General features: G+C 46.8%; 1 protein-coding gene across 1 annotated transcript in view; it reads right to left on the bottom strand.

Moving 5' to 3' along the window:
* Positions 1-627: 627 nt before the first annotated feature.
* galnt9 (polypeptide N-acetylgalactosaminyltransferase 9) overlaps positions 628-27123 on the bottom strand; it is a 367007-nt gene continuing 340511 nt past the window's right edge. Inside the window, exons 10-11 of the mRNA XM_041202235.1 lie at positions 3235-3402; positions 628-1071 (exon numbers count right to left, since the gene is read on the bottom strand). Coding sequence (XP_041058169.1) covers positions 925-1071; positions 3235-3402 — 315 coding nt within the window. The 3' untranslated portion in view covers positions 628-924. The remainder of the gene's footprint in view (positions 1072-3234; positions 3403-27123) is intronic.

Here is a 27123-nt window from a genome sequence, read left to right as displayed (position 1 = left end):
AAGCAGACAGGGGAGAGAGAGTCAGGGTGCCTCAACATGGAGGCATCCTCAAAACGAAAAAGAGAGTCCTGAAGATGGTAGGGGTGTGGGAAACCCCTCCGCAGGTCTATTCGTTGATGGGACTGTGGCCTTTGATGCCTGTGGCTCCCCTCATTGGGGTATGGAGCCTCCAGCTCCGATGTCCCCCTGGTCTGCTGCCGGGAGGTGACGTTGAGCTGGTGGCCTCTGTACATGGTGGGGGAGGGGTGCTCTGACAGTGGGAAAAATACGCCCGCTGGTGAAAAATAGCCCCTAAGCAGGCTCTTAATTGGACTAATTGGCTGCCCATCTCCATGCAGTAGGCCAGTTTCCAGCCTTCCCCTGGCACTCCCTCTGGTGGCAGTGTCCCAAAGCTGCTTCTCCCATTTTCCTGCCCCCCCTCATCTTCCCCCCTATCTCCCACCCTGTCTCCATGGGATATTCCAGCACTGTGTGTCAATTTATACACCTCAGGATCCTGTGTGTGTGTGTGTTTTTTTGATCAACCTTCCCAACTTCTGCCACCTTTTAAAAACTTGTGCGTATAAATTCCCAGCTTCCTCTGCTCCTGCCTTTAAAGTCATGCTATTTAGTCTACTGACGCGTTGGTGTTTTTTTGTTTAAATTTTATTATTGACAGTTTTCTGTTCCAATACAATAAATCAAACATGCTTAAGGGACTGGTTTCCAGTCGAGAAGTTTATATGTGAAAAAGGCACATCATTATTGTTCATCTAATTCCGTGCAGTTGTCAGTAATGTCCAAATGGAAGTGTCCGTCCGAGTCCCTTCATTGAGAATGACTGGGTGGTCCCACACTGTGTATCCCACGATGTCTCATGAGTGTTTGGCTACATGTCACAATGTCATGTGGAAACAGATATACAAAGGTAAATCCCCTCAGCGCTCAGTGCTTGGCATGTTTGATCCAGTTTCTTATTATCCATTTTTGCCCAGAGCACTTCTGCAAGGATAGTCTCAGGCCAAAGTTAGCGTCCTTGGTCATTTCCACTTCCAGGCAACGACCCGTGTCTCTGTTGATAATTGGCCCATTCTGTAAAGGAAAATCAATATGTGTTAGCAGTTTACACTCTTTTAACTGTAAATGGTATAGTTCTGAGGGAGAGGAAATTTATGAGCCTGCCTGGGACGAGAATTGAGTTTTCGCTTACACATAATGACTGTTTCAAGTCTTTGAAATCAAGTCGGAATGTTTCCTTGAAAGGTGTGCTGGCATTTGCAGACGTGAAGATGGGAATTTATATAGTGCCTTTCACAACCTCAGGAAACTTAGCACTAAATTTGTGCACAGCAAGTTCTCACAAACAACAATGTGCCAATGAGCAGATCATCTGTTTGAGTGGTAAATATTGGCCAGGACACATGGGAAATAGCCCTGGTGTACTTCAAAATAGCGCTGCCCAGCCAAGAGGACAGGCCGGGCCTCTGTTTAATGCAAAAGCAAAATAGTGCGGACGCTGTCAATCCAAAATAAAAGCAGAAAACCCTGGAAACTCTCAGGAGTTCAGGCAGCATCTGTGGAGAGAGAAGCAGTTCTGATGAAAGGTCATCGACCTGAAATGTTAACTCTGTTTCCCTCTCCACAGGTGTTGCCAGACCCCCTGGTTATTCCCATTGTTCGCCAGCTGCATTTAATGTCCCATTTGGTAAAAGGCTGCTTGGCAGTGCAGCACTCCCTCCCCACTGGCACTTGAAGCGTTAGCTCAAATCACTGGAGTAGGGCATGATCCATAACCTCTTCTTCAGAGGCAAGAGTTCTATGCACTGAGCCACAACTGATACTTGGAATGACCCCAAACTCTAATCAACTTTCTTCCCAAAAGTAATCAAGTGCTTTGAAAAATCAAGGGTAGTTCATACGCCATTTACATTTCAACTAAACACCATTGGTCAGCTAACATGTCTTTCCGGTAACTTTGCTGACTGTGCATAGGCAGTGACTTAGTGGTATGGTCACTGGATAAAGCTCTGGGGGCCCCAGGTTCAAATCCCACCACGGCAGATGATGAAATTTGAATTCAATTAAATGGAATTAAAAATCTGATGATGATCACAAAAACCATTGTCGTAAAAACCCATCTGATTCACTAATGCCCCATTAGGGAAGGGAAATCTGCTGTCCTTACCTGGTCTGGTCTCCAGGCCCAGCAGCTATGTGGTTGACTCTTAAATGCCCTCTGAACAAGGACAGTTAGGGGTGGGCAATAAATGCTGGCCTGGCCAAGGATACCCATCCCATGAATGAATGGAGAAAAAGAAAACAGACTAATATAATCTTGCGGAATGCTGAACCCTGAAGGTTTTGAGAGAAGGGGACTCGCTGGTGTCCAATATTGCATAATGGAGGTTCACAAAAGACTGTTTCAGTCAAAAGAGCAGTCAGCACCATTAAAACGAATGGATTCAGAACTATGAGCACAAGACATGCAATGGCCAGACAAGGCAAGTCTCCAACAAACAGGGGGCATTCAGAAAACATATCCGCTAAATAACATAATCTGTAAATTTAACATTTACAATTTGGTATCAAAGACGTTGGAGAAGCTGCAGAGCAGATTTACTCGACTGGGACGAGGGGCTTCAGTTATGTGGAGAGACTGGAGAAGCTGGGATTATACTCCCCAAGGAATGTTGAGTGGGGGATTTAATACAGGTATTCAATATTATGAAGCATTTTGACAGGGTGTACGGAGAAAGTGTTTCCACTGGCAGATGGTTCAGTAAACAGGGGACACAGAATTAAATTAATGGACAATAGGACCTGATAGGAAGCGAGGAATCATGTTGCACTGCAGCACATTGTTTTGACCTGGAATGTTCAACTTGAACGGGCGAGGGAAACATGTTCAATAGTAAGTTTCAGAACCGATTTGGAAAACTAATTGAATTGGAAACATTTGCAGGGCTAGTGGGGGGAGAATGGGGTTTGGGGGGCCAATAGAATAGCCCTTTCAAAGAGCTGTTACAGGCATGATGGGCTGAATGGCGAGCTCAACCCCATGTCTCCCCCACCAGAGGGCCAAACCTATCTCCACTATTGGTTCACTATATGTCTGGTTAAATAGCTAAGTAACAGATCTCAATAGTAAAGGACTGAGCCCCTCTGTGATAACCTTGTAATTTTTATGAATAATTTCCAATGGTTTTATTTTCCTCTCACCTTCTGACTTAAACTGAAGCAAACACAAGATCATACCTGTGTGAAATTCCAGAGTTTCTGATTTGGTCGGGGTACCTCGTCACATTTCCTGAGACTTGGAGATTTGATTCTTCTGTCATCGATTAAACATTTGGTATCTGGTAGAAAGTTTGTTGATCCCAGGGGCCCAAGCTGCAGCAACCCCTCAATGGTGTAACGAACCAGCTAGAGAAAAAAGCAATGCCCCCCCAGTTGGTTATTTTCAATGCTGCAAATCACTGTCAATATAAAATATCAGACATAGACGTGGATTATCAATGCACAGTATGATCATAAGAAATGGGTCGGTCTGCGTTGCAGTGGGTCATGCTCTTGCCTCTGAGCCAGAAGGTTTGTGGGTTTGTGTCCTACTCCAGGAATGCGAACACAAAATCTAGGCTGACATTTCCAGAGCAACACTGAGGGAGTGCCGCATTGTCAGAGTTGCTGCCTCTTAGCTGAGATATTAAGTGGACGCCACATGTTCCCTTTTGGATGGATGTAAACGATCGCATGGCATAACCAGCAGTGGCATGCATCCCAGCCTCTTCGTCAATAGCTATCCCTCAACCAAAATTATTTTAAAAACAGATTACCTGATCATTATCACATTGCTCTCTGTGGGAGCTTGCTGTGCGCAAATTGGCTGCTGCGTTTCCAACAATCCAACAGTGCCGATACCTCAACAAGTACTTAATTGGCTGTAAAGTGCTTTGGGACTTCCTGAGGTGGTGGAAGATGCTCTAGAAATGCAAGTTTTTCCTTTGGTTATTCATCATCAGTCTGGTTAATGGGATGAATCTGATGCAGAATAGCTTCTGCCTTTTTCTGATATAATGAAAGAGGAACGAGGCCCCTTGAAACTATTCCACTGTTCAGCTGGATCATGGCTGATCTGTATCTTAACACTACCTACCTGCTTCTCTTTGTTACCCTTTAACACCCTTGCCTAACAAAAATCTACCAATCTCTGCTTTGTAATTTTCACAATCCCAAACCTCCACAGCTTTTTGAGGGAGAGGGTTCCAGATTTCCACTGCCCTTTGTGTGAAGAACAACTTCACCCCTGAATGTCCTGGCCCTAATTTTAAGGTGATGGCCCTTGTTCTGGACTCCCCGCCAGCTCACACCCCCACCCCCACCCCCATCCCCACCTCATCACAGGAAATAGTTTCTTTCTATCTACCCTATCAATCATTTAATCATCTTAAACATCTCGATTAGCTAACAGGCACGTGCCTCAGATCAGCTCGCTGCAAGAGATGTGCAACGTGATAATGTGGTTAAATAAATGCAACTGTTATTATTATAAACGACATCAGTCATTTCAATTTAATGTTCTTGGAGCTGTCATTGTTGAACACTGTTTCAGGCGAACGCAGTCGTCTTTGGGAGAACCAATTCCCCATAATTACTTTCACTCCAGTAAAATGTCAGCATTTTATGATGAATGGTGGATGTCAAGGACAGAATGAAGCCAGTTTAGTGATGCCCTCAGAAACATTCAGGGATAAACGCAGGAGAGACTAAATGGACCTGAGCTGAGGAGTGCAAAGTTTAACTGTTCAAATATTGCTTATGCAATGCTGCAAATGGGGAAAGGTTCACAAAGTGTTGAGTGCAGTGAAGGACATGATGATGGATAGGGGAGTATTAATTTCTTTTTTGGTGATCCAGACTAAATCGACCATGAATTATCAGTTTCTAATCACTAAGGAGTTTATGTGCTTTACATATAAATTTACATGTAAATTTTTTCCACCCTTGTCTCCACTCCTCCCTCCAGTGCCTTCATTCTTCTGTGCCTCCCACTTATTACTTTACACCCTCCCCTCCTCCCATACCCGTCTTCCTCCAAATCCACCTTCCTTTCACCAGCTTCTGCCTTTCTCCTCCCTTTGAGCCTTTATTTTCCTCTCCCGCTTCTTTTCTCCTTCTGTCCTTCCCTCCTCCCTGCACCCCCTTCCCCACATCTCGTCTTCCTTTCGTCTCACTCCCTCCTTCCCGCTCTCTCCCTTCTCCCTCTCTCCTACCAATCCCCCTCTCTCATCCCTCCACAATGCCCATCTCCTTCCCCACCCTCCCTCCTCTGCACATTCTCCGACCCAGTTCAGTGCTTCCTCAGACAATCCAAGCTTCAAAATGATTTTTCTTGGTTTTACAGGTAGCATGGTTTAATTGTCGAAATCGATTGTCCTATGACACTGTTCATGGCTTCACATTCAACCAAGGAACCTTGGTGAATTATGTAAGCTTGTTTTGGAGCCAATAGTTCAATATTCCGGGTGGACAGAGCTTTGGTCTGCAGGAATGGTTACAAATCCTAAAGTACATCAATCTGAGCTAGAGTCCAGCTGTGAATAATGTTTGGTGGGAAGAGGGGGATGAATGGGAGAGAGTTGGTTTTCACATATACGCTGATGACAACCAGCTCTACTGACCAGCTCATTGCTAAATTATCAGGCTGCTGAGCTGACATCCAGCACTGGATGAGCAGAAACTTCCTCCAGTTAAATAATAGGATGATGGAGGCCACCATTTTCATTCTCCAAATCCACCTTCCTTTCACCAGCTTCTGCCTTTCTCCTCCCTTTGAGCCTTTATTTTCCTCTTCCGCTTCTTTTCTCCTTCTGTCCTTCCCTCCTCCCTGCACCCCCTTCCCCACATCTCGTCTTCCTTTCGTCTCACTCCCTCCTTCCCGCTCTCTCCCTTCTCCCTCTCTCCTACCAATCCCCCTCTCTCATCCCTCCACAATGCCCATCTCCTTCCCCACCCTCCCTCCTCTGCACATTATTTTCCTCTCTAAGACTCTGTTCCCTCGCTACCAACTCTCACTACCCGGCAACAGACTGAGATATAGCCAGTCTTTTGCAACCTTGCTGTCGCATTTGACTCAGAGATGAGCTCCCAAATTGATAATCTGGGGGCAGGGAGATGGGGGCAGAAAAGGCTGCATTAAATTTAGCTGCAATTGTCCACTTGAATCCCAGCTACCTTGGCCTGTAATACTCTGGGCAATGTACCTGAGGGTCAATATATTGGCCTTTGATCAGGCAGAATGATACCCCAGACTATAAATGTGAAATTATGAGGGCAGATTGCCTAAGATTGTATTCCCTTGAGTATCGGAGATTAAGGGTAGACAGGGATGATCGATTTCCTTTGGTATGGGAGTCCAGATCAAGGAGGCATAATCTTAAAATTACAACTAGACTGTTCAGGGTCAGGGAGCACTTTTTCACACACTGGGTAGTGGAAATCTGGAACTCTCTTCCGCATAAAGCTTATTGAGGCTGAGAGTCAACTGAAAATTTCAGAATCAAGAATGGTGGGTTTTTGGTAGGTGAGGATATTAACATTTACAGAACTGAAGCAGGGAGGTGGAGTAAAGGTACAAGTCAGTTGTGGTCTAATTGAATAGCAGATCAAGCTTGAGGCCTCCTCCTGTTCTAACCCTCTGAAGTTGTAAATAGTTACATACACCTGATTACTTCTGAAGGGGATGCCGACTCCTGCCACACCTCTTTGCTTTGGTTAATGAACAACGCAAGAGCCTGAGGGAATATTGAGCTATAGTCACCGTTGGAATGCAGGGTAGAGTAAATTTTGGGTTTTGTCACTCCTGAAGCAGAGATCTGGGAGCATCCATGGGGATTCCTGGAAATGGAGGTCAGCAATTATCATGCAAGGCCCACACACATTGTCCATCACTCAGTAAAACTGGATTGCGAACAGGAAACGTTGACCTCTGCTCCAAAAGGGTTGTCAGCTCTGATAGGACACAAGTCTGGAGGTATCATCACAAGATCTCCAGCTGCCACAACCCAACTCAGACAAACATTCTCGGTTCCCCACTTTTAATGTTTTATAAAAATATTGGAAGTGACGTATATTTATACACAGGGACCTGTTCTCTGTAAACAAAAAGATTCTGTTCAAGCCTTGCACCTTTTTTGAGAGCTTGGGAAGTCTATAATTCCCCATTGTTTCCACCATGGCAACACCTCGGCCAATCAGAGTCACCTTGCCAACCAATCAGCATCCTTTGCTACTGCAGTATAAATTGTTGTGATTGTTTGACATTTGGCATTCTTGTGTTTGTACTGATGAGTGCAAGATGAAAAGCTTCAGCAACCTGTCTCGCTTTTCAGTAATACTAAAAAATTTAGTTCTGAAATATATAAACAAAAGTTTTCAAAGGTGTGAGGAAACCAACCCATGGATCTCTTTAAAGTCCTCATGAATTTCCTCTAGGCTGTTGCTTGTAGCAATGATCAGGAGATCAATCTTTAATTCCTGGATACTCCAGGGCACTCCTGGAGGATTGGCAACCCGACCACCCAATGCATCCCCACCTCTTCCCCCAGACCCCCCCCCCACCCCCCCATCGTGTGTAGCTGTGCCAGGCACAAGAAACCTTAACACATCCCCCTCAGTAGGCTATGGCTTCCCCCTACCACCCGCCTTCTTAAGAAACAGAAAGTCATGATTTAATTGAGGGAGAAAATGACGGCAAAATCGCTTTTGCGCAGGTGCTGTTGGGTAATGGGGTGGGGTGGGGGGTGGGCATGGTCATGTCTGAAGCTGCAGCCAATGAACAGCAAGCAGTGGATGAGAAAACATGTCAAGTTAATTGAGCAGGAAAACAAGTGCAGTTTGGAAGGATAAATCTCAATAAACACGCAGGCAGTAAATTGACAGCATGCATTCATCTTCAGACATCTCACATTCTGCTCTCTCGATTTCTCTGTTTCATCTTTTATTCTCAGCCTGGAAACAGCGATCCATAAAGCTGAACAAATAGCAACTTTGTGCGCCGAAGACAATCAATTTACTGGACCGCACTATCGTGACTGCCTCTGCATTCTTTCATTGCAACATATTTCTATAATATCAGTGCAAAATCCATCAGCCTCAACTTTCCATATCACAAATGTTATATTTATTTGTGTTACACTGTTTTTTGGTGCACCAGACTAAACTCCCCCTCTCCAATTTCCTGCTTTCTACACCTTTTGTCCTTCTTCTTTTACCTCCCCACTTCTTCATTCTACCTCTCTCCCCCGCCCCCCTCCCCGCCTCGGTTGAGTGAGTGCTGTAGTGCAGAGGTGCTCAGTCAGTGAGCAGTACTGTTGCCGCAGAGTCAGAAGGCTGTGGGTTCAGGACACAGACTTGAGCACAAAATCTAGGCGGCGCTGTCCAAGGTACCGTCTTTCGGACAGGATGTTAAATCGAGGCCATCTGTCCTCTCAGGTGGATGTAAAAGATTCCCTGGCCATTATTTCAAAGAAGAGTTGTGGAATTATCCCTGGTGCCCTGAGCAATATTTACATCCCTCCCCCCCCCAATCAACATTGCACAGAACAGTTTAACTGAGCATGATCACATTTCTGCTTGTGGGACCTTGTTGCACTCAAATTGGCCGCTGTGTTTCCCACATGACAGCAGTGACTATGCTTCAAAAGGTACTACATTGGCTGTAAAGCTCTTTGGGATATCCTAACATCATGAAAGGCGCTATGTAAATGCAAGTCTTCCTTATTTCTTTTTTTTTAACCCACACTGGATGCCATCGGGGAAGAGGAGCAAGAATGAGCTGTGGAAATGATTGATTCAGCTCATAATTGGCAGCAGCATCCCAACGTTAAAACAAGGCCAATATAACCGAGCTACCGCTTTGTTAAAATTCCCCCAAATGAATGTTCTGATTGGCTGAGGCTGAAAACCATGGACCATCCGGTACACTCTGACTGAACTCCCTGCAGAAGTGAAATGGAAAGATCATGAATAAGGCAGGAATCATATCCGATTCCTGAGTTGGGAACGTTATGCAAGGAGCAGTCTCTCCATGACTCCTTGCAAGCTTATTCCAATATCCTCCTGGCCAGTTTCCCTACACTGAACCCTCCATTAAGGTCAGCTCATCCAACTTGGCACTTCATAACATTCAAGGCTATGGGCCAAGTGCTGGTAAATGGGATTAGGTAGGTAGGTCAGGTGTTTCTCACATGTCGGTGCAGACTCGATGGGCCGAAGGGCCTCTTCTGCACTGTGATTCTGTGAAAACGTGCATTCTAATTTGCAACAAGTCCTCTTCACCCTATCGTGTGCTCGCTGACCTACATTACTTCTCCGTTCAGCAATGCCCCGATTTCAAAATGTTCATGTGTTTTCAAGTCTGTCCATGGCTTACCCCTCCCCCCTTCCCTATCTCTGTAATCTCCTCCAGCCCTACAGCCCTCCAAGATCTCTGTCCTCCTCCAATTCTGGTCTCCTGAGCATCCTTGATTTCCTTCACTCCACCACCGGTGTCCGTGCTTTCAGCTGCCTTGGCCCACAGCCCTGCAATTCCCTCCCTAATCCGCTCCTTTCCTCCTTTGAACGGCTCTTGGACGTTTACCTCCTTGACCAAACCTTGGATCACCTGTCTTAATATCCCCTCGTGTTAAATTTTGTTCGACAATGCTCCTGTGAAGCGCCTTGGAAATGTTTTTTTTTCCCAGGTTAGAGGTGCTATATAAATGCAAATTGCTGTATTCACAGCACTCCATCTATCAGGCATTCGGAATGTTTGGTGCAGGCTTTATTCCGTTTAAATAACAAACAAAGATATACCATAGCAAAGCATTGAATGATCATTGATAAATAGCACAGGGATCACAATCAGGCTGCCATCTTGGTTTTCAGTTGTGTTTTTGTTAAAAGAATTGAATATCGTGTTAACTATTATAGAAGGATATTTAATTCAGATATATCTTCCTTCTGCACTAATTAGAGTTCTGATAAATCACCAAACTATTGAAAGCTTTTAAAGGTCGGCAGCTCTGTGGAGCTATTAAGAGTCCCGGCATCCTTCCTAGAATTGATATAGTTAATGTTCTATTGCACAAATCAAGACTGAAGCATGCCTCTGGTTAATTAAAACCAGACCCATTTAAGTTGACTGATGCCAGAGTGTGACTGGGTGCTGACTCAATGGTTTCAAACAATGTTAAGGGCAGGAATTACGCTTCAAATCTCTCTATTGCCTAATAAACAGATCAACAAGGAATGGGGGGGGGTGGGGGTGGGGGGCGGTGGGGGGAAGGCAAGCTTCAAAAACTCACCTTCATTTACCCGATCGATAGACTGTCAGGTGTTGGGAGTTGTTATATTTATTCTTTGTTCTGGTATTCAGTACACGGAATTAACAGCACAGAGAGAATTATAATCCAGAGACATTAGCGCTACAGTACTGAGGCTGTGCTGCACTGTCAGAGATGCTGTCTACCGGGTGTGACACTAAGACGTAAAAGCTCCCATGGCTCTATTTTGACGAAGCTTCCAAGTATCCTGGCCAATGTTTAGCCCTCACCTACTTAAAAAAAAAACCTGATGCTCTGATCATTCACATCGCTGTTTGTGGGATCTTGCAGTTCACAAACTGGCTGCATCTCCTACATTACAACAGTGACAGTGCTCCTTCACTGGACAACCTGAGGTTGTGTAAGGCACTATATAAATGCAAATCCTTCTTATTTTATTGAGGCTATTGCAAGGACACCCCCCACCCCCCCAACCCACTCCCCTTACTATTTGAATGATGCCATAGGATCAGTTCCAACAACGTGGAAAAACAGATTAACATCTCACCCAAAAAAACAGCACCTCCAACACTGCAGCGCTCCCTCAATATGCTAGTGAGATATCAGCTTGGAAGAGGCCTTAAACCCCCCGGCCTTCTGTCTCAGAGGTAAGAAAGCTACCAGCAAGTTGATAGGGCTGATGGAAGGTCAGCGACCGAATTGTGAACTCTGTTTCCGTCTCCACAGCCGCTGCCAGACCTGCTGAGTATTTGCAGCATTTTCAGTTTTACTTCAGAGTTCCAGCATCGCAGCATTTTGCTTTAACATTCTGGTGGTGAATCTGCACTGCACCTCCTTCCAGGGCCAAAATATCTAAAAATAACAATGATATATTTTTTTTAAAAATGAGAATCGGTTCCTTCCTATATCTAATCACGAGTGACAATCTGGTTATCTGATGGGATGGTTAATCCAAACCAAAAACACAATTTACTGTTTGGATATAGCTTGAATTTAAAAGGAGATTGTTTTCTGCCAAACGGAGGTGCTGTGGGATATATAATTGTGTCACTTCTTTTACAGGGCTGGTCCATGGAGCTTGGATCAATCAAATTTGGCTGCTGGATAAGATTTTGCTAATGAAATGTGGAGATTGGTTGGGTGAGCAGCACACTGTGGGCTGCGATAGGTATCGATATAAAGCCACTTAATTTAACAGTGCTCTTGGCAATGCAGTAATAAATCGCTCTACTTGATTCTGGTGACAGATGATTCCTGAAATGCTTTTAAACTTTCTCATCTGACTGATACAAATGCAGAAACTGTAGTAGCATTTACTGTGTGACTCACTGCCCCTCGTTAAAACAGTTAAGGACCAAAGCAGTGATATCCAAAGTTAATGAGGTATCTCCTTTGAATTGACATCGGTCCAATTGATGGATACAATTCACAACTGCACCTGATCACCTACTGATAACTAATATCTGACCTTGCCGGACAAATACTAAATTCAAACTGTTCAAAGGCTGTTGGAGATTTTAACTAAAGGCACTAAGTTAAACCATGTGACAAGAATCACAGGTAAAAGCGTTGTAATTGCAGCAGCCAATATGAGCACAGCAAGCTCCCACAAAGCTGAAAATGCATGACCATATAATCTGGTGTTTGTAACATTGAGAGATAAGTATTGGCCAGTACACCAGGAATGACTCTTTGCTGAAACAGCAGCTGTGGGGTTTTTTGCACCCACCTGAGAGGGCAGACAGGGCCCTGAGTTCTACATCTCACCCAAGAGGCTGAACTTCCAACAGTGCAGCACCCCCTCCGTACTGCTCTGGGAGGATGAACTGGGAGCATGTGCTGGGGTGGATGCCAGGTCAGTGGGTCTTGAACCTGCTGGCTCAAAGACTGTTGACTGTGGTGGGAAGTGACGATAGACTGGATTCCATAGGTGGTGTATATAACACAAGGCATGCTGGTAATGGGTTCTGCATAGAATATAGGAGCATGGATTTATACTGAAAATTGTGAATGTTATTACAAATGTACAGAGATTTCTTCTGTGCTCATCAAACCGGAGAACATTAGGGTTAAGTACATTTAGACCCCGTTCTGCCATTCAATGAGACCTGGGCTGATCTGTGACCCAACTCCATGTGCCCACCTTTGCCCCATATCCCGGAACATCTTTGGCTAATGAAAGTCCAGGAATCTCAGAATGAAAATTTACAACTGATCCAGCATCAATCGCTGTTCGCGGAAGAGCGTTCCAAACTTTTACCAGCCTTTTTGTGAAAAAGTCTTTCCCAATTTCACTCCTGAAAGGCCTGATTTTAACTTTTAGACTATGCTTCCTAGTCTTATACTCCAGCACCCAGCAGGAGTAGCTTCTATCGATCCTATCAGTTCCCCTTAATAACTTGAAAAAAGTCATCAAATCACCCCTTATCTTTCTAAATTCCAGGGAATACAGCCTGAGTTTGTGTAATATCTCCTTGCAATTTAACTCTTTGGGGCTACGTATCATTCTGGTGAATCTACCCTGCACTTCCTCCGAGGGCCAACATCCACCATTTTAAATTGGAGACTCTGTGAAAATCGAGGCCTCTATCACTTTCTCTGCAATTCCCCCCTCGGCCTCCCTCTGTCTTCCTTCATTTCTCTCTTACCATCTTTTCTACTCTGTTCACCCATCTCTGTTTTGCATGCTTGCGCTGTCTCAGTCTTGCTCTCTGTCTCTATCTCTCTTTCACTCTCTCTGTCCTGCTCTCTCACTCTCTGATTCTCTCTGTCTTGCTTTATCTCTCTCCCTCACACTCTCCGATTCTCTCTGTCTTGCTTTATCTCTCTCTCTCACACTCTCCGATTCTCTCTGTCTTGCTTTATCTCTCTCTCTCACACTCTCTGATTCTCTCTGTCTTGCTTTATCTCGCTCTCTCACACACTCTCTGATTCTCTCCGTCTTGCTTTATCTCTCTCTCTCACACACTCTCTGATTCTCTCTGTCTTGCTTTATCTCTCTCTCTCACACACTCTCTGATTCTCTGTCTTGCTTTATCTCTCTCTCTCAGACACTCTCTGATTCTCTCTGTCTTGCTTTATCTCTCTCTCACACACTCTCTGATTCTCTCTGTCTTGCTTTATCTCTCTCTCTCACACTCTCTGATTCTCTGTCTTGCTTTATCTCGCTCTCTCAGGCACTCTCTGATTCTCTCTGTCTTGCTTTACCTCTCTCTCTCACACTCTCGGGTTGTCTCTGTGTTGCTCTCTCTCCCTCACATTACCTGCCTTTCTACCACAGTGGTCTGTCCTTGGATAACAATTTGAGCATTAGGGACTGCACCAATGCTAAAATTAGTTTCTAATTACATGACATCAGCTGGTTTTGTTTACCCTACTGAAATTTCAGTTTGGAAATCAAAGCATTTTTCGAAGCTGCCCCTATCACGAGGTTTGAAATCCCTCTCCAGCATACTGATCAAAAACATTCACATCAGCATATTGTGTGATGTGGGTCAAAGAGATTATTCAGAGGCTGGTGAATTGAAACAATGTGCTAAGTACTGACGATGAAATACATTTTGATGTGATAAAAATCCAAGAATCATATTTCCTTTGATTATTGAAAGAAGCGGTAGACATGAGTAAAATCATGTGCGCACTTCTTGCCCATGTTTATTTAGCTCAGTTCTGAGGAACTAGCTTTACTCAGTCTGGCCAACATGTGACTTCAGACCCACAGCAATGCAGCTGACTCAGATAGGCTGCTTTCCTTGGAGAAGAGAAGGTTGAGAGGAGATTTGATCGAGGAATTCAAAATCATGAGGGGTGTGGAACAGAGCAGAGACGGAGAAACTGTTCCCATCAGTGGAAGAGTCGAGAACCAGAGGGCACGGATTTAAGATAATTGCCAAAAAGGAGCACTGGCGACATGAGGAGAAACGTCTTCACACAGCGAGCGGTTAGGGTCTGGAATGCATTGCCAGGGACTGCGATAGAAGCCGATTCAACTGAGGCTTTCAAGAGGGAATTGGATTATTATCTGAAAAGCAAGAGTGCGGGGAGAAGGTGGGGGAGTAAATTGCTCCTTCAGAGAGTTAGCACAGATGCAATGGGCTGAATGACCTCCTTCTGTGCTGCAATCGTTCTGGTATTTTGTGGTTCTTAACTTCCCTCTGAAATGGCCCAGCAAACCATTCAGTCGTATCAAACCACTCCGACAACTAAGAATATAAATAAATGGGTCGTCTGGTATGACCCAGGCATTGAAATTTGGGCATGGCAAATGCACCCCTACACCCAAGCTCATACCTCCCTTTAACACCCCCCCCCCCACAACACCGCCATGTAGTCCTTTCAAACCCAGACCCCTCACCAACCCCCGCCACCCCTCCTCGCTGGGCCCAGCTCACCTAGCCCTGGCAATACTCCAGACTTGCTTTGGTGTCCGGCCTCCATTAGCACCTCTTCTTCGGGAACTGCCTGTAGTCCCAGCCGTGTCCACTGCTCGAACCTGATGCTGCTGGGCCAATCAGATCGGCCGGCAGCTCGCTAAAGCGGGACTTCCACCCTGAGCTAACTAGTGTCCTGCCGAGTGTAAGATAGCTGCGAGACAACCTGCTTTATTGTGGGCAGGTTCTCAAATGCCTTTTTAGCAAGGGGTGGAGGGGAGGGGGGGGGGGGGGGGTGGCGGTGGTGGTGGGTAGGGGGGAACACAGCACCTCCTAAATTCCACCTCTAAATCCTTCTGAAAGGTCAGAACTGTTTACGGTACTCCAGCCTCAACTACACCGTCCTCATCCACCTTCTTTGCCAAATCATCAAAAAACTCAATCAAGTCTTTAGTCAAAGTTAACTGTCTTCTCAAAGTTACCTCCTAGAAGCGCCGTGCATCCTGCGGACGTGGTAATGTTACGAGAGATGTCTGGGATCGAGAGAAACTGAGGAAAAAGAACCGGTTTGGAGGTGAGTGGAACATACAGGCCAGGATTTCCCAGTCGGCAAGCAGGGGGGGGCGGGGCCCACTTGCCGACATGTAAAAGGATGTGCAGTGATGTCAGGCGGAATTCCAGACGTCACCGCGCCCCATTTAAATTTTCCGGTAGGCGGGAGCTCAGCAGAATCAGCTGCGGGCCCACTGACTGGTCATTGACCAATTGAAGCCATTGACAGAGTCATTGAAGTAATTAATGGACCCGCCCGTCCAACCTTAGGGTTGTCGGACAGACTGGGAGCCCCGGCGGGAATTAGAAAAAGCATCAAAACCCTCATCCACGGGCGGGACGAGGCTTCATGTAGCTTTTAAAAAACTTAATTAAAGTGTTTTTAAAAGTGATGGACCTGTCCCAACTCATGTGAGGGGACATGTCAGGGAATTTTTTATGTTTTATTTTTAATATTTTTCAACGTCCAGTCGATCTCCCTGAGGCAGCACTTAGCCTCAGGGGGATGAATGCGATCTGTCATGCGCGTGTGTGTAAGAGTGCAATCCCGGCTCAGGGAATCCCCCCGCCCCCCCCACCCCCCACCCCCCCCACAGCCCGCACAAGGAGGGCACAGCGCTTCTGTGTGGGTGTCATGCTGGGCGGGCCTTAATTACCGCCTGTGCTGACTCTCCAAAAGAGTTATAGGATTAAGTCCCGCTCTCTGTGCTCCTCCACCGGTGTTCTGCAATTTTCTTTTGCTTTTTAAGTCTGCATCCACCTCCCTTTTTTTTAAGCACAGACCCAACAGTGAAGCAAAATAACCAAAGTGGAAGAGAAAAGGAACACAAAAGATGGATCAAAAATCAGAGAGTCGGGAACTGTACAAGAGGAGCAAGCAGGGAAAAGGATTTGGTGGAACTGAATGAAACACAAAGGCTTGCAAAAGGCAAGATCCTGGGGGCATCACAGTCAACGGGAGGAAGAATCACTCAGTTAGTGGGAGGAAATGGAATGATTTCAACCGCAATCAACTTCAGGTGACAAATGGGGATGTGGATTATTCGCCTGTTACAGAGTCACGTTCAGACTGACATCTAACAGGGTACTGGGACTCCCCGTGTCTTCCACAGTTACAGTCATTACAGAAATAGCTAACATTATCAAGATTGACACATTCCATTTTGATTTATAATTGCCGAGTGCTCTCACCTTCCTACATGGCCTCAGGAGCCAGTATGCCTGTTAGCAATCTGTCAATGTACAGATGCAATGGAAACACTGCATACCATGTTAATCGGGACAGATTGACAGAGATGAATATGAACAATATCAGCAAATGCCAGCGTTTGAGTTTGATCTGTTTACTGACGGTTGATCATTACTTCCTTGATTCCCACTGCTCATCAAAATGACAGCCTTTTTTTAAAAATAAAAATCTTCTCACGCTCGGTAATTTAACGCTTTCCGATTTTTGGCGTGGAATTGTTTTTATTCGAAACAAGGCAACCCAAAAATCAAGGCCTGAATTTTCGCAACGATGGAAGAGCTCCACCCCTTTAGCCAAAATGGTGCCCAAGGAGCGCTGTCCCAAGGCCGGGGCGTGGGGGTGGGGGGGTGGGTGGGGGGGGGGGGGTGGTGTGTGTGGCAGTGCACAAGTTATACTTTGCACATCCGTGTTTCACATGTAGAAGTATAGTTGCCTTCAAGCCGATGCAGTTTTCTTTACCGTGATTTCCAACGGACGACTCACGGGCTTTAGACATTGGAATAAAAAGATCTAAAGCTGTTGGAGCTATTTTGGAGAGGTCAAGGGTCCCTTTGGGAGAGCCCAAGCAAACCCCCTGAGAGAGGTCAGGTGCCTTTGGGGATTGTTAAAAGTAGCCATGAATGTGCATGAAAAGTGGAGAAGCTCAATGGCATTGTCAAGCTGCCAAGGCATTTAGGTCCCCAAGCACTTTAAATTTAAGAAATAAACAACAGTCTGCAGTTGAAAAAAATCAGTGCTTACAATTTCACCAGCTCCCTGTTAACATAAACGTGAGGGTTATCATTATAGGATTAGTGCTGCATGACCGATTCTACTATCAGTATTACATTGGGGGTCTATAAGTTCACAGTTTGATTGATAGCACCAAGTGGTTATAAAGCATTTGACGTGAGGCTATGAATACAAATGTCAGTTTTCACAAGGGATTAAGTACTTGAAGGTTATGCTTGTTTTCATATGGGATTAAGTACTTGAAAGAAATTAAAAGCATTGAATGGGTTTTTATGAATGAGAGTGTTCTTTTGAAATAGTGAAGTTATAAATAGACACTTAGGGCAGGATTTTATGTCCCATGGGTGGGCGTGTGTCCAACCCGATCATGTGTAAAATTGCACGCGATGACATCGTGTGAGTGTCCCGATGTCACTGTGTATTCTCACGATACTTCGGTCGGTGGGCATGTGCAAGAGTCGGCAGCGCGCCCACTGACAATTAACATTCAGTTGGCGGGCAGGCGAATTGGCCTGACGGCCTTTGGGTTTTTTTAGGAAACCTCATCCAGGGGTGGGATGAGGTTTCCAACAGTAATTTAAAATAAAAATTTCTTAAACATCATATTTAATATGTCCCTCGTTCATGTGACTGAGTCACATGTAGGGACATTTTTCTCTGATTTTTAAAATCTTTATTTTTGAATCCACAATTTTTCAGCTCCCTGAGGCAGCTCTGTGCCTTCAGGGCACTTTCAGTGCGCGCTCCCCCTGCGCATGCGCAGACTTTAGCGCTCGCGCTCCTCCCACCCCTGCTCTAGCAGCGCTGAGCTCCTTGGCACACCTTTCACACAGTCCGCCTGTTAATTGGCCAGCCAGCGTGAAATTGCTGTCAGGGCCCAATCGCGGGTGGTGGGCCATTTCCCAGTCACTCCCGAGCCCGCCCACCATGCCCAGTCACTCCCCAGCCCACCCACCATGCCCGCCCACCGAAAATCCTGCCCTTAGAATTTATTTCATCTCAGCATGGCTCCTGAGACCTGCCCGTGGTGGATACTGAGTGAGCTGGCGAGAAGGGCGTAAGGGCAAAGGGTAATGGATGAGGGCGTAGGGGCTATAAAGGGTATGACGGTGGGTGAGGGGAATGAGATGGCATGAGTTGGCATGGGGAGTATATGGAGGTGAGAGGGTATGAGGGGTGAGGGCTAGGGGGCTGTTTTTGGTTTTATTGTTTTTACAGAGCAGGGGTGAAGTCCCAGAGCACTGAGGTGGGACTTTTAAACATCATACCGTTGTACCTGGCACCCCAGGTTACCTGGGGCAAGCAGTCCGACTCCAGTTTGCACCCATCCCTTTACAGAATGAAAATACAAAGATTTGGGGCATTCTCTTCAGAGTCGGTTTTATGGAGTTAGGAATTTTACAACTCTGCGCTTCTAAATTTGGAGCAAAAATTCAGCCCTTGTTGTCAGAAAGAGTGGGTGGTGGAAACAGATGGAACAGTATCTTTTGAAAGGGAACTGGATAAATACTTGAGAAGGAAAAATCTGGAATGCTATGGAGATTGAGCAGTGTGGAGTGGGACTAATTGGTTACCTCTTACCAAGAGCCAGCATGATGGATAAAAGGCCTTGAGATTTGATTCTATGATTTGAATGCATTGATTCTTCCTATGCTCATTCATCTATTGAACTTGGATCTCTGTCAAGTCTAGGTTTTCAAATTGAACCTTCAGCAGGATTGCTTTATGCCCACTCTGGGTAAGAGGGAAGAGACGTTCTAATATTCACTCACCTATGGGACTCCATAATTCTATTGACTGTACCATTCTTGACAATATAAAGAGTGGCAAGTCACAACAGGGCAATTATGTTCTTCGCCCAATCAGAATATTGTGCTACTTTACCTAGAAAATGCTTTGAGTAGAGAGAGAGAGAGAAACTGCTTCCATTAGCACTAACCAGAGGACACGGATTTAAAATAATTAGCAATGAACCAGTGGGGAGATGTGGAGGAATTTTTTTGTTTACACAGCGATCTGTTGTGATCTGGAGTGTACTTCCTGAAAGAGCGGTGGACGCAGATTCGATAATAACTTTCAAAAGGGGATTGTATAAATAACCGTGAAATTTGTAGGTCTATGCAGAAAGAGCAGGGTTAAGTGTGGCTAATTGGATAGCTCTTTCAAAGAGCTGATACAGGTGTGATGGGCTGAATGGCCTCTTTCTCTACTGTATCATTCTGTGATTAAGAATGCATAAACTATACCTTAAACAAATGTGGCAGACATAAATTCATCCCACCTCCGACAGTCTACTGTGCACATCGTTTAACAACAAGTTCTACCCAATGGTTAAGAAAATAGTTTCAGGAAGACTGGCTTCAGTCTGTCAATGTTGTTGAGATCCAGTCCCAGATTAACATTCGCACCAGTGGAACAATGCTAACTAATTAGGATATGCAATGTGACTGAAGCTAATTGGATTCTCACCAATAATTGACTCCTTTGGTATTTTTAGTCCTTAGTTTAAAATATTCACTGAAACATTGAATCTAAATTTGATTTTTGTGAAATGACGTTAACTTCTAGACTGCTGGAGAATCCAGTGGGGTTTCTGGCTCTTTGGATCAGTCAGTTTGCAAAAAGCCCTGGTTGACTGACCCCTTGTTTCAGCCTGTTCCTGCCTCACTGAACTGATTTCCTCCTATCCAACCCTCCTTGACCGGTTTCTTCCCACCTACATACATGACACTTCTGATGCCCTCTGTCACTTTAACCGTTTCCAGATCCCTCGCCCGAACAGTCTCCTCTTCACCACTAATGTCCAATCTCTCTCCACCTCCATCCCTCACCAGGATGGTCTTAGGGCTCTCCTTTCCTTCCTGAACTCCCCACCCTCCTCAATCTGGTTGAACATGTTCTCACATTGAACAACTTCTCTTTTAACTCCACTCACTGCCTCCAAATAAAAGCTGTTGCTCTGAGTACCTGAATAGATCCTAGCTATGCCTGCCTTTTTGTGGGGTATGTGGAATATTCTTTGTTCTAATTCTACTTGGGCCCCTTCCTTCACCGATCATTAATAACTATATTGGGTATCAGGCCCCTTTCCTGCTCTCAGCCAAAACTGGAAAATGATTAGGCTTCCAATTTCCACCCTTCTCTCACCTTTATAATAACGGCAAAATACTGCAGATGCTGGAAATCTGAAACAAAAACAAAAAGTGCTGGAAAAACTCAGCAGGTCTGACAGCATCTGTGGAAAGGAAGGCAGAGTTAACATTTCGAGTCCGTGTGACTCTTCTTCAGAACCAAAGAGAAGTAAAAATGTGGTGAAATATATACTGTGTAAGGGGAGGAGGGGTGGGGGGGGTGATGGGACAGATGAAGCTGGATAGGGGGCCAGTGATAGGTGGAGGCAAAGGAGAGATTGCAAAAGATGTCATGAACAAAAGGTCGAGGGGTGTTGATGGTGGTGATACTGGCTAAAGGAGGTGCTAGTGGTGACATTAAGAGTAGAAAGCAGGACGAGCAAGTGACAGGTGGGCCTAGTGGGTGTGGGGTGGGGGGAGGGGACAGTGGTGGAGAGAAAAGACCGCAATAGGCTAAAAGGTGGGGATAAAAAAATGAATATAAATGGAAATAAATTTTTTAAAAATAATAAAAATAGGTGGGAAAAATTATATATATATATATCTAAAATTTTAAAATTTAGTATTTGAAAAAAGGGGATCTAAAAGGGGTGGGGATGGAGGAGAGAGTTCATGGTTTTAAGTTGTTGAACTCAATCTTCAGTCCGGAAGGCTGTAAAGTGCCTGGTCGGAAGATGAGGTGCTGTTCCTCCAGTTTGCGTTGAGCTTCATTGGAACAATGCAGCAGGCCAAGGACAGACATGTGGGTATGAGAGCAGGGTGGAGTGTTAAAATGGCAAGCGACAGGGAGGTTTGGGTCATGCTTGCGGACAGACCAAAGGTGTTCTGCAAAGTGGTCACTCAGTCTGCGTTTGGTCTCTCCAATGTAGAGGAAACCGCATTGGGAGCAGCGAATGCAGTAGACTAAATTGAGGGAAGAACAAGTGAAATGCTGCTTCACCTGAAAGGAGTGTTTGGGCCCTTGGACGGTTAGGAGGGGGGAAGTAAAGGGGAAGGTTTTGCACCTTCTGTGATTGCATGGGAAGGTGCCATAGGAGCAGGTTGAGGTGTTGGGGGTGATGGACCAGCATGTCCCAGAGGGAATGATCCCTACGGAATGCCGACGGGGGGGTGAAGGGAAGATGTGTTTGGTGGTGGCATCATGCTGGAGTTGGAGGAAATGGCAGAGGATGATCCTTTGAATGCGGAGGCTGGTGGGGTGATAAGTGAGGACAAGGGGGACCCTATCATGGTTCTGGGAGGGAGAGGAAGGTGAGAGGGCAGAGGCGTGGGAGATGGGTCGGACACGGTTGAGGGTCCTGTCAACTACTGTGCATGGGAAATCTTGGTTAAGGAAGAAGGAGGACATGTCAGAGGAATTGTTTTTGAAGGTGGCATCATCAGAACAGATGCGACAGAGGCGAAGGAACTGAGAAAATGGGATGGAGTCCTTACAGGAAGCGGGGTGTGAGGAGCTGTAGTCGAGGTAGCTGTGGGAGTCGGTAGGCTTGTGATGAATATTGGTGGACAGTCTATCACCAGAGATTGAGATAGAGAGGTCAAGGAAGGGAAGGGAAATGTCACTGATGGACCATGTGAAAGTGATGGAGGGGTGGAGATTGGAATTAATACATTTTTCCAGGTCCAGTCGAGAGCATGAAGCGACACCAAAACAGTCATCGATGTATCGGAGAAAGAGTTGTGGGAGGGAATAGGACTGGAACAAGGAATGTTCCACATCCCCCATAAAGAGACAGACATAGCTGGGGCCTATGTGGGTACCCACAGCCACACCTTTTATTTTGCTGGGTGCATCTCCAATGCTTCCTCTCCCTTCTTCAACTTCTCTGTCTCCATTTCTGGGAATAAGTTATCAACAAATATTAACAATAAGCCCACCCACTCCCACAGCTGCCTCATACCCTGCTTCTTGTCAGGACTCCATTCCATTCTCCCCATTTCTCTGCCTGCTTCGTATCTGTTCTGATGACGCTACACTCCACAGCGGCATTTCCAGTATGTTTTCCTTTTTCCTGAACTGAGGGTTCCCCCTTGTCGTGGTGATTGAGCCCTCAACCATGACTCCAAATCCATAGCAATGTGGTTAACTCTGAAATGGCCTGGCAAACCATTCAGCTCTCAAGGGCAATTAAGGGATGGGCAAAAAATGCTGGCCTAGCCAGTGATGCCCCAATCCTATGAATGAATTAAAAATAAGAATAAAAACAGAAAGTGCTGGAGATACATTGTGTCCATGTGACTCAGTTTCAGAGCTGGAGAGAGGTAGAAGTCGCTTTTCTTAACATCCAGAATATTCTGAAAATAATCATTGTTATCCTATTTCCTCCATTCTCTCTTTTTTCCCCATTCTTAGCCTGATTGAACTTTCTTTGCTGTAAATAATCAGCATCTGTGGCGAGAGAGAGAGGGAGACAGAATTAAGGTTTCTATTCCAGTTTTGAAGAAGAGTCATATTGGACTCAAAACGTTATCACTGTTTCTCTCTCCACAGATGCTGCCAGACCTGCCGAGTTTCTGCTTTCTGGGGAGAATTTCCCCATGTCTGGTGGTCTGAGCGGGAGCCATTTTACGCGGGCGGGCCAATTAGGGCCCGCCCAGCGAACTTCTCCACTCCAGTGGATAGCGGGAGTGGGCGTGCACAGACCGCCAGGTCCAGTGGGCACCCAGCGGCCTGTTTAACTGAAGGCCCGGCAGCCCTTGCAAGGCTGCTCACAATGGCTGGGAGCAGAGCACAGCAGAGGGGCAATGTGCAGCACGCATGTCTGGAGGGCAGGGCAGTGGCGCAGGCCAGGCCGGAGGGTAAGGCAGTGGGCGGTGTGCTCCTCGTTTCTCGGATGAGTGCCTAGCTGCCCTCCTGCAGGAGGTGGCAGCACCTCCCTCCCACCACCTCCCCCTTGCCCACACCCCCCCAACCACCCCCCCCACCCCCCCCACCCACAACCCCGCTCTGCCAGCAACTCTGAGTACAGTAACGGTACTGAATCCCTCACGGCACATATCCCTCACTGGGTGGGCCAGCAGATATTGCCCATGCTCAGTTCACCCTGAGAGGGTTGAGCTAGGATGGGTTCTGCACCCGCAGTATGTGTGACACCGACACCCAAAGAATAGAATGGGGGTGAAACTCTAGGTTCTGCACCTAGATCTTCAGCTAGTGTCCTGGGGCATGGCAGTGAGGGCATTTCACACTCACTGGAGGTGTGGGCAGAGACAGAGAGTGTCCAGGGCGCCGGCAGTTGGGGGACTGCTGTGGACCAGACACCTGGAACTGGGGACCGTGTCAAAGTCAGGGTGCTAACGTGCTGGGAGGGGAGCTTCCAGTTGGCGGGGCACCAATCCATCTGCTGGTCTTTGCGTCCCACTTGCTTGTGCCTCCTTGCTTAGCAAAGTAACACCTTGTGGTGCCACATGTGAAGGGGGCACCATTTGGGCAATGGGGGGTGGGTCAGCCCTGGCTTTATTGGGTGAGTGTGTGGCAGCTACAGGGTGACGATTGTCTGGAGCCCTGCAATGTCCCACTCTGGCTGGGTTGGCAGGGATGCGATGGGAATTCAGGTACAAGTTGGACTAATCAATGCTCTTCTCTCCTTTTCAGGAGAAGACTGCACACAATTCCGCAGAGTGGATGCGGACAGATGGAGGTCAGGCCCAGTTGGCCATCCTAACGCCTTACGAGCAGCAGGCCATGGATCTGGAGAGGCGCCATACCCCCCGGTCCACCGGTGGTGGTGAGGCTGGGGTGCCACGGGGAGATAGGTTTGGCGAGTACTCAGGTCACCATGTGTGTCCCAGCAGACATGGCACTGCTGAATGCTCAGTGATTGAAGTTTGCAACATGGGTTGACCATTGATTATGGAAGGATGACCGCATACCGATCTTGTGCAGATGTGACTCCTATTGTACTGCTGCTCAGCTTCTGTTCTGGGATGGTGGAGAGACGTCATGAGCCACCTTCTGAGGGGATAGCACTTGTCACCCAGCAGCCATCCATCCAGCCGGGCTGGAGCACTGAAGAGCCTCAGCACCTGGGAGTGTCTGAGGATGAAGGCGTCGTGGGAGCTGCCTGGGTACCTTGCACAGACTTGTAGAATCTGCATCCTGTGATCACACACTATCTGCACGTTCATGGAGTGGAAGCCCTTCCTGTTGATGAAGGCACCGGGCTCACCTGCTGGTGCCTTGATGGCCACATGTGTACAGTCTATAGCACCCTGGACGCGGGGGAAGCCAGCAATGGCTGTGAAGCCTCTGGCTCACTGTGTCTGGCTGGCCTCTTCCCAGCGGTAGTGGATGAAGGTCAATGCCCGTCTGAACAGAGCGTCTGTGACCTGCTTGACACAAGTGTGGACAGCTGATTGGGAGACACCACACAGATCCCTCACTAAGCCTTGGAAAGAGCCAGATAAATAGAGGTTTAGGGCCACCGTGACCTACAGAGCCACTGGCATGGGATGCCCACCCACACAGTCGGAGCTGATCTCAGGGCCTATCATCTGACAAATGGAGGTGACTGTCTCTCTTGAGAGACAGAGCCTTCTTCGGGACTGCACCTCAGACATATTGAGGTAGCTGCTTCGCCGCCTGTAAACCCTGTTCCTAACCTCAGCAGGATTCAGTGGGGTCTTCTGTGGCCCCTTCCGCCTGGGACTACCTTTTGGCCCTGCACCCCTTATGCCTGTGTCTCTCCTCCCAAAGGTGGCTCCCCTGGAGGCTGAATGTGGACTCCTGGCCTCCTCCCCCTTCTAGCCCTCCCTTCCTCCTCAGAGGAGGTACCTCCAGTGGAGAGCACAACTCCCATTCCCAGGCTAAGGGAAGGCTTCCTGAAAGCAGCAGGCCCGAAAAATGATCTTTATTGTAGAGTCCTGACCAAGTCCTGACTCCTGTCCAAGCAGCTGGTATGAGTTTTGAAATATTCCTGCCCACACAGGTAAGTAACAGTAACTTTCACAATTAAATGTCTAATAGATACCACTCGCAACCCCACTCACCCCCCCTTATCCCGCCCGTGGATGAGATTTAGACAAATGTCTCCTACCCCCCTGCTCGGTGTGTCGGTGCCACGTCCTGAAGATCGCACAGGACCTGAAAATTAGCAGACAATTGCTGCCTCGAGGGCTTTAACTACATGAATCATTAATAGCGGACGCGCATCGGAGAACATCGCTCGCCCGCCCACCTAAACATCGTGATGGTGCACGGTGACTTCAGGACACACGCCCGACATCACCGCATGTCGATGTGTGTGGAGCCCTCCCTGCATGTCAATGGGACAATTCTGGCCTCTGTTTTTATTTCAGATCTACAGCATCTGCAATAACTTTGCTTTTAAATTTCTTTGATCTTCAAATTGTCCTTTAGGGAAGGAAATCTGTCACCCTTACCTGGTCTGGCCTACTTGTGACTCCAGACCCACAGCAATGTGGTTGACTCTTAAATACCCTCTGAAATGATCTAGCCAGCCACTCAGTTGTATCAAACCACTAAAGAGTCAATAAAAAGGAATGAAGCTGGACTGACCACCCAGCATCGACCCAGGCACCAGAAACGAAAACCACCAACTCAGCCCTGTCGACCCTGCAGAGTCCTCCTTACTAACATCAAGGGGCTTCTGCCAAAATGGGGAGAGCTGTCCGACAGACTAGTCAAGCAACAGCCTGACATAGTCATCCTCATGGAACCAACTATATGGATAATGTCCCAGACTCCACCATCACCAACCCTGGGTATGTCCTGTCCCAATGGCAGGACAGCCCCAGTAGAGGTGGGGGCACAGTGGGATACAGTCAGGAGGGAGTTGCCCTGAGAGTCTTCAACATAGACCCCGGACCCAATGAAGTCTCATGGCATCAGGTCAAGTAGAGGCAAGAGAACCTCCTGCTGATTACCACATACCACCCCTGCACTTCCTTCAGCTCATAAATCAGTACTCCTCCATGTTGAACACCACTTGGAAGAAGCATTGAGGATGGCAAGGGTGCAGAATGTACTCTGGATGGGGTATTTCAATATCCATCACCAAGAATGGTTTAGTAGCATTACCACAAACCAAGCTGGCTGAGTCCAAAAGGGCATAGCTGCTAGGCTGGGTCTATGGCAGGTGGTGAGAGAACCAACAAGAGGGAAAAACATATTTGACCTCATCCTCAACAGCCTGTTTGCTGCAGATACTTCTGTAGGAGTGACCACCGCATAGTCATTGTGGAGACGAAGTCCTGTCTTCACATTGAGGATACCCTCCATCGTGTTGTGTGGCATTACCACCGTGCTAAATGGGATAGATTTCAAACAGCTCCAGCAACTCAAGACTGGGCATCCATGAGGCACTGTGGGCCATCATCAGCAGCAGAATTGTACTCCAACACAATCTGTAACCCTATGACCCAGCATATCCCCCACTCCACCATTACCATCAAACCAGGGAATCAACCCTGGTTCAATGAAGAGTACAGGAGGGGATGCCAGGAGCAGCACCAGGCATACCTGAAAATGAGGTACCAACCTGGTGAAGCTACAACACAGGACTACTTGTGTGCCAAACAGCATAAGCAGCAAGTGATAGACAGAGCTAGGCGATTCCACAACCAATAGATCAGATCTAAGCTCTGCAGTCCTACCACATCCATACTTGACTGGTGGTGGGCAATTAAACAACTCACTGGAGGAGGAGGCTCCACAAAGATCCCCATGCTCAATGATGGAGAAGCCCAGCGCATCAGTGCAAAAGATAAGGCTGAGGCATTCAGAACAATCTTCAGCCAGAAATGCTGAGTGGATGATCCATCCTGGC

The sequence above is a fragment of the Carcharodon carcharias genome, chromosome 13 (assembly GCF_017639515.1).
Source record: "Carcharodon carcharias isolate sCarCar2 chromosome 13, sCarCar2.pri, whole genome shotgun sequence".
In the NCBI taxonomy this organism is placed as follows: Eukaryota; Metazoa; Chordata; class Chondrichthyes; order Lamniformes; family Lamnidae; genus Carcharodon; species Carcharodon carcharias.
The sequence above is the reverse complement of the archived record's forward strand: the minus strand, read 5'-3'. Positions and strand labels throughout refer to the sequence as shown.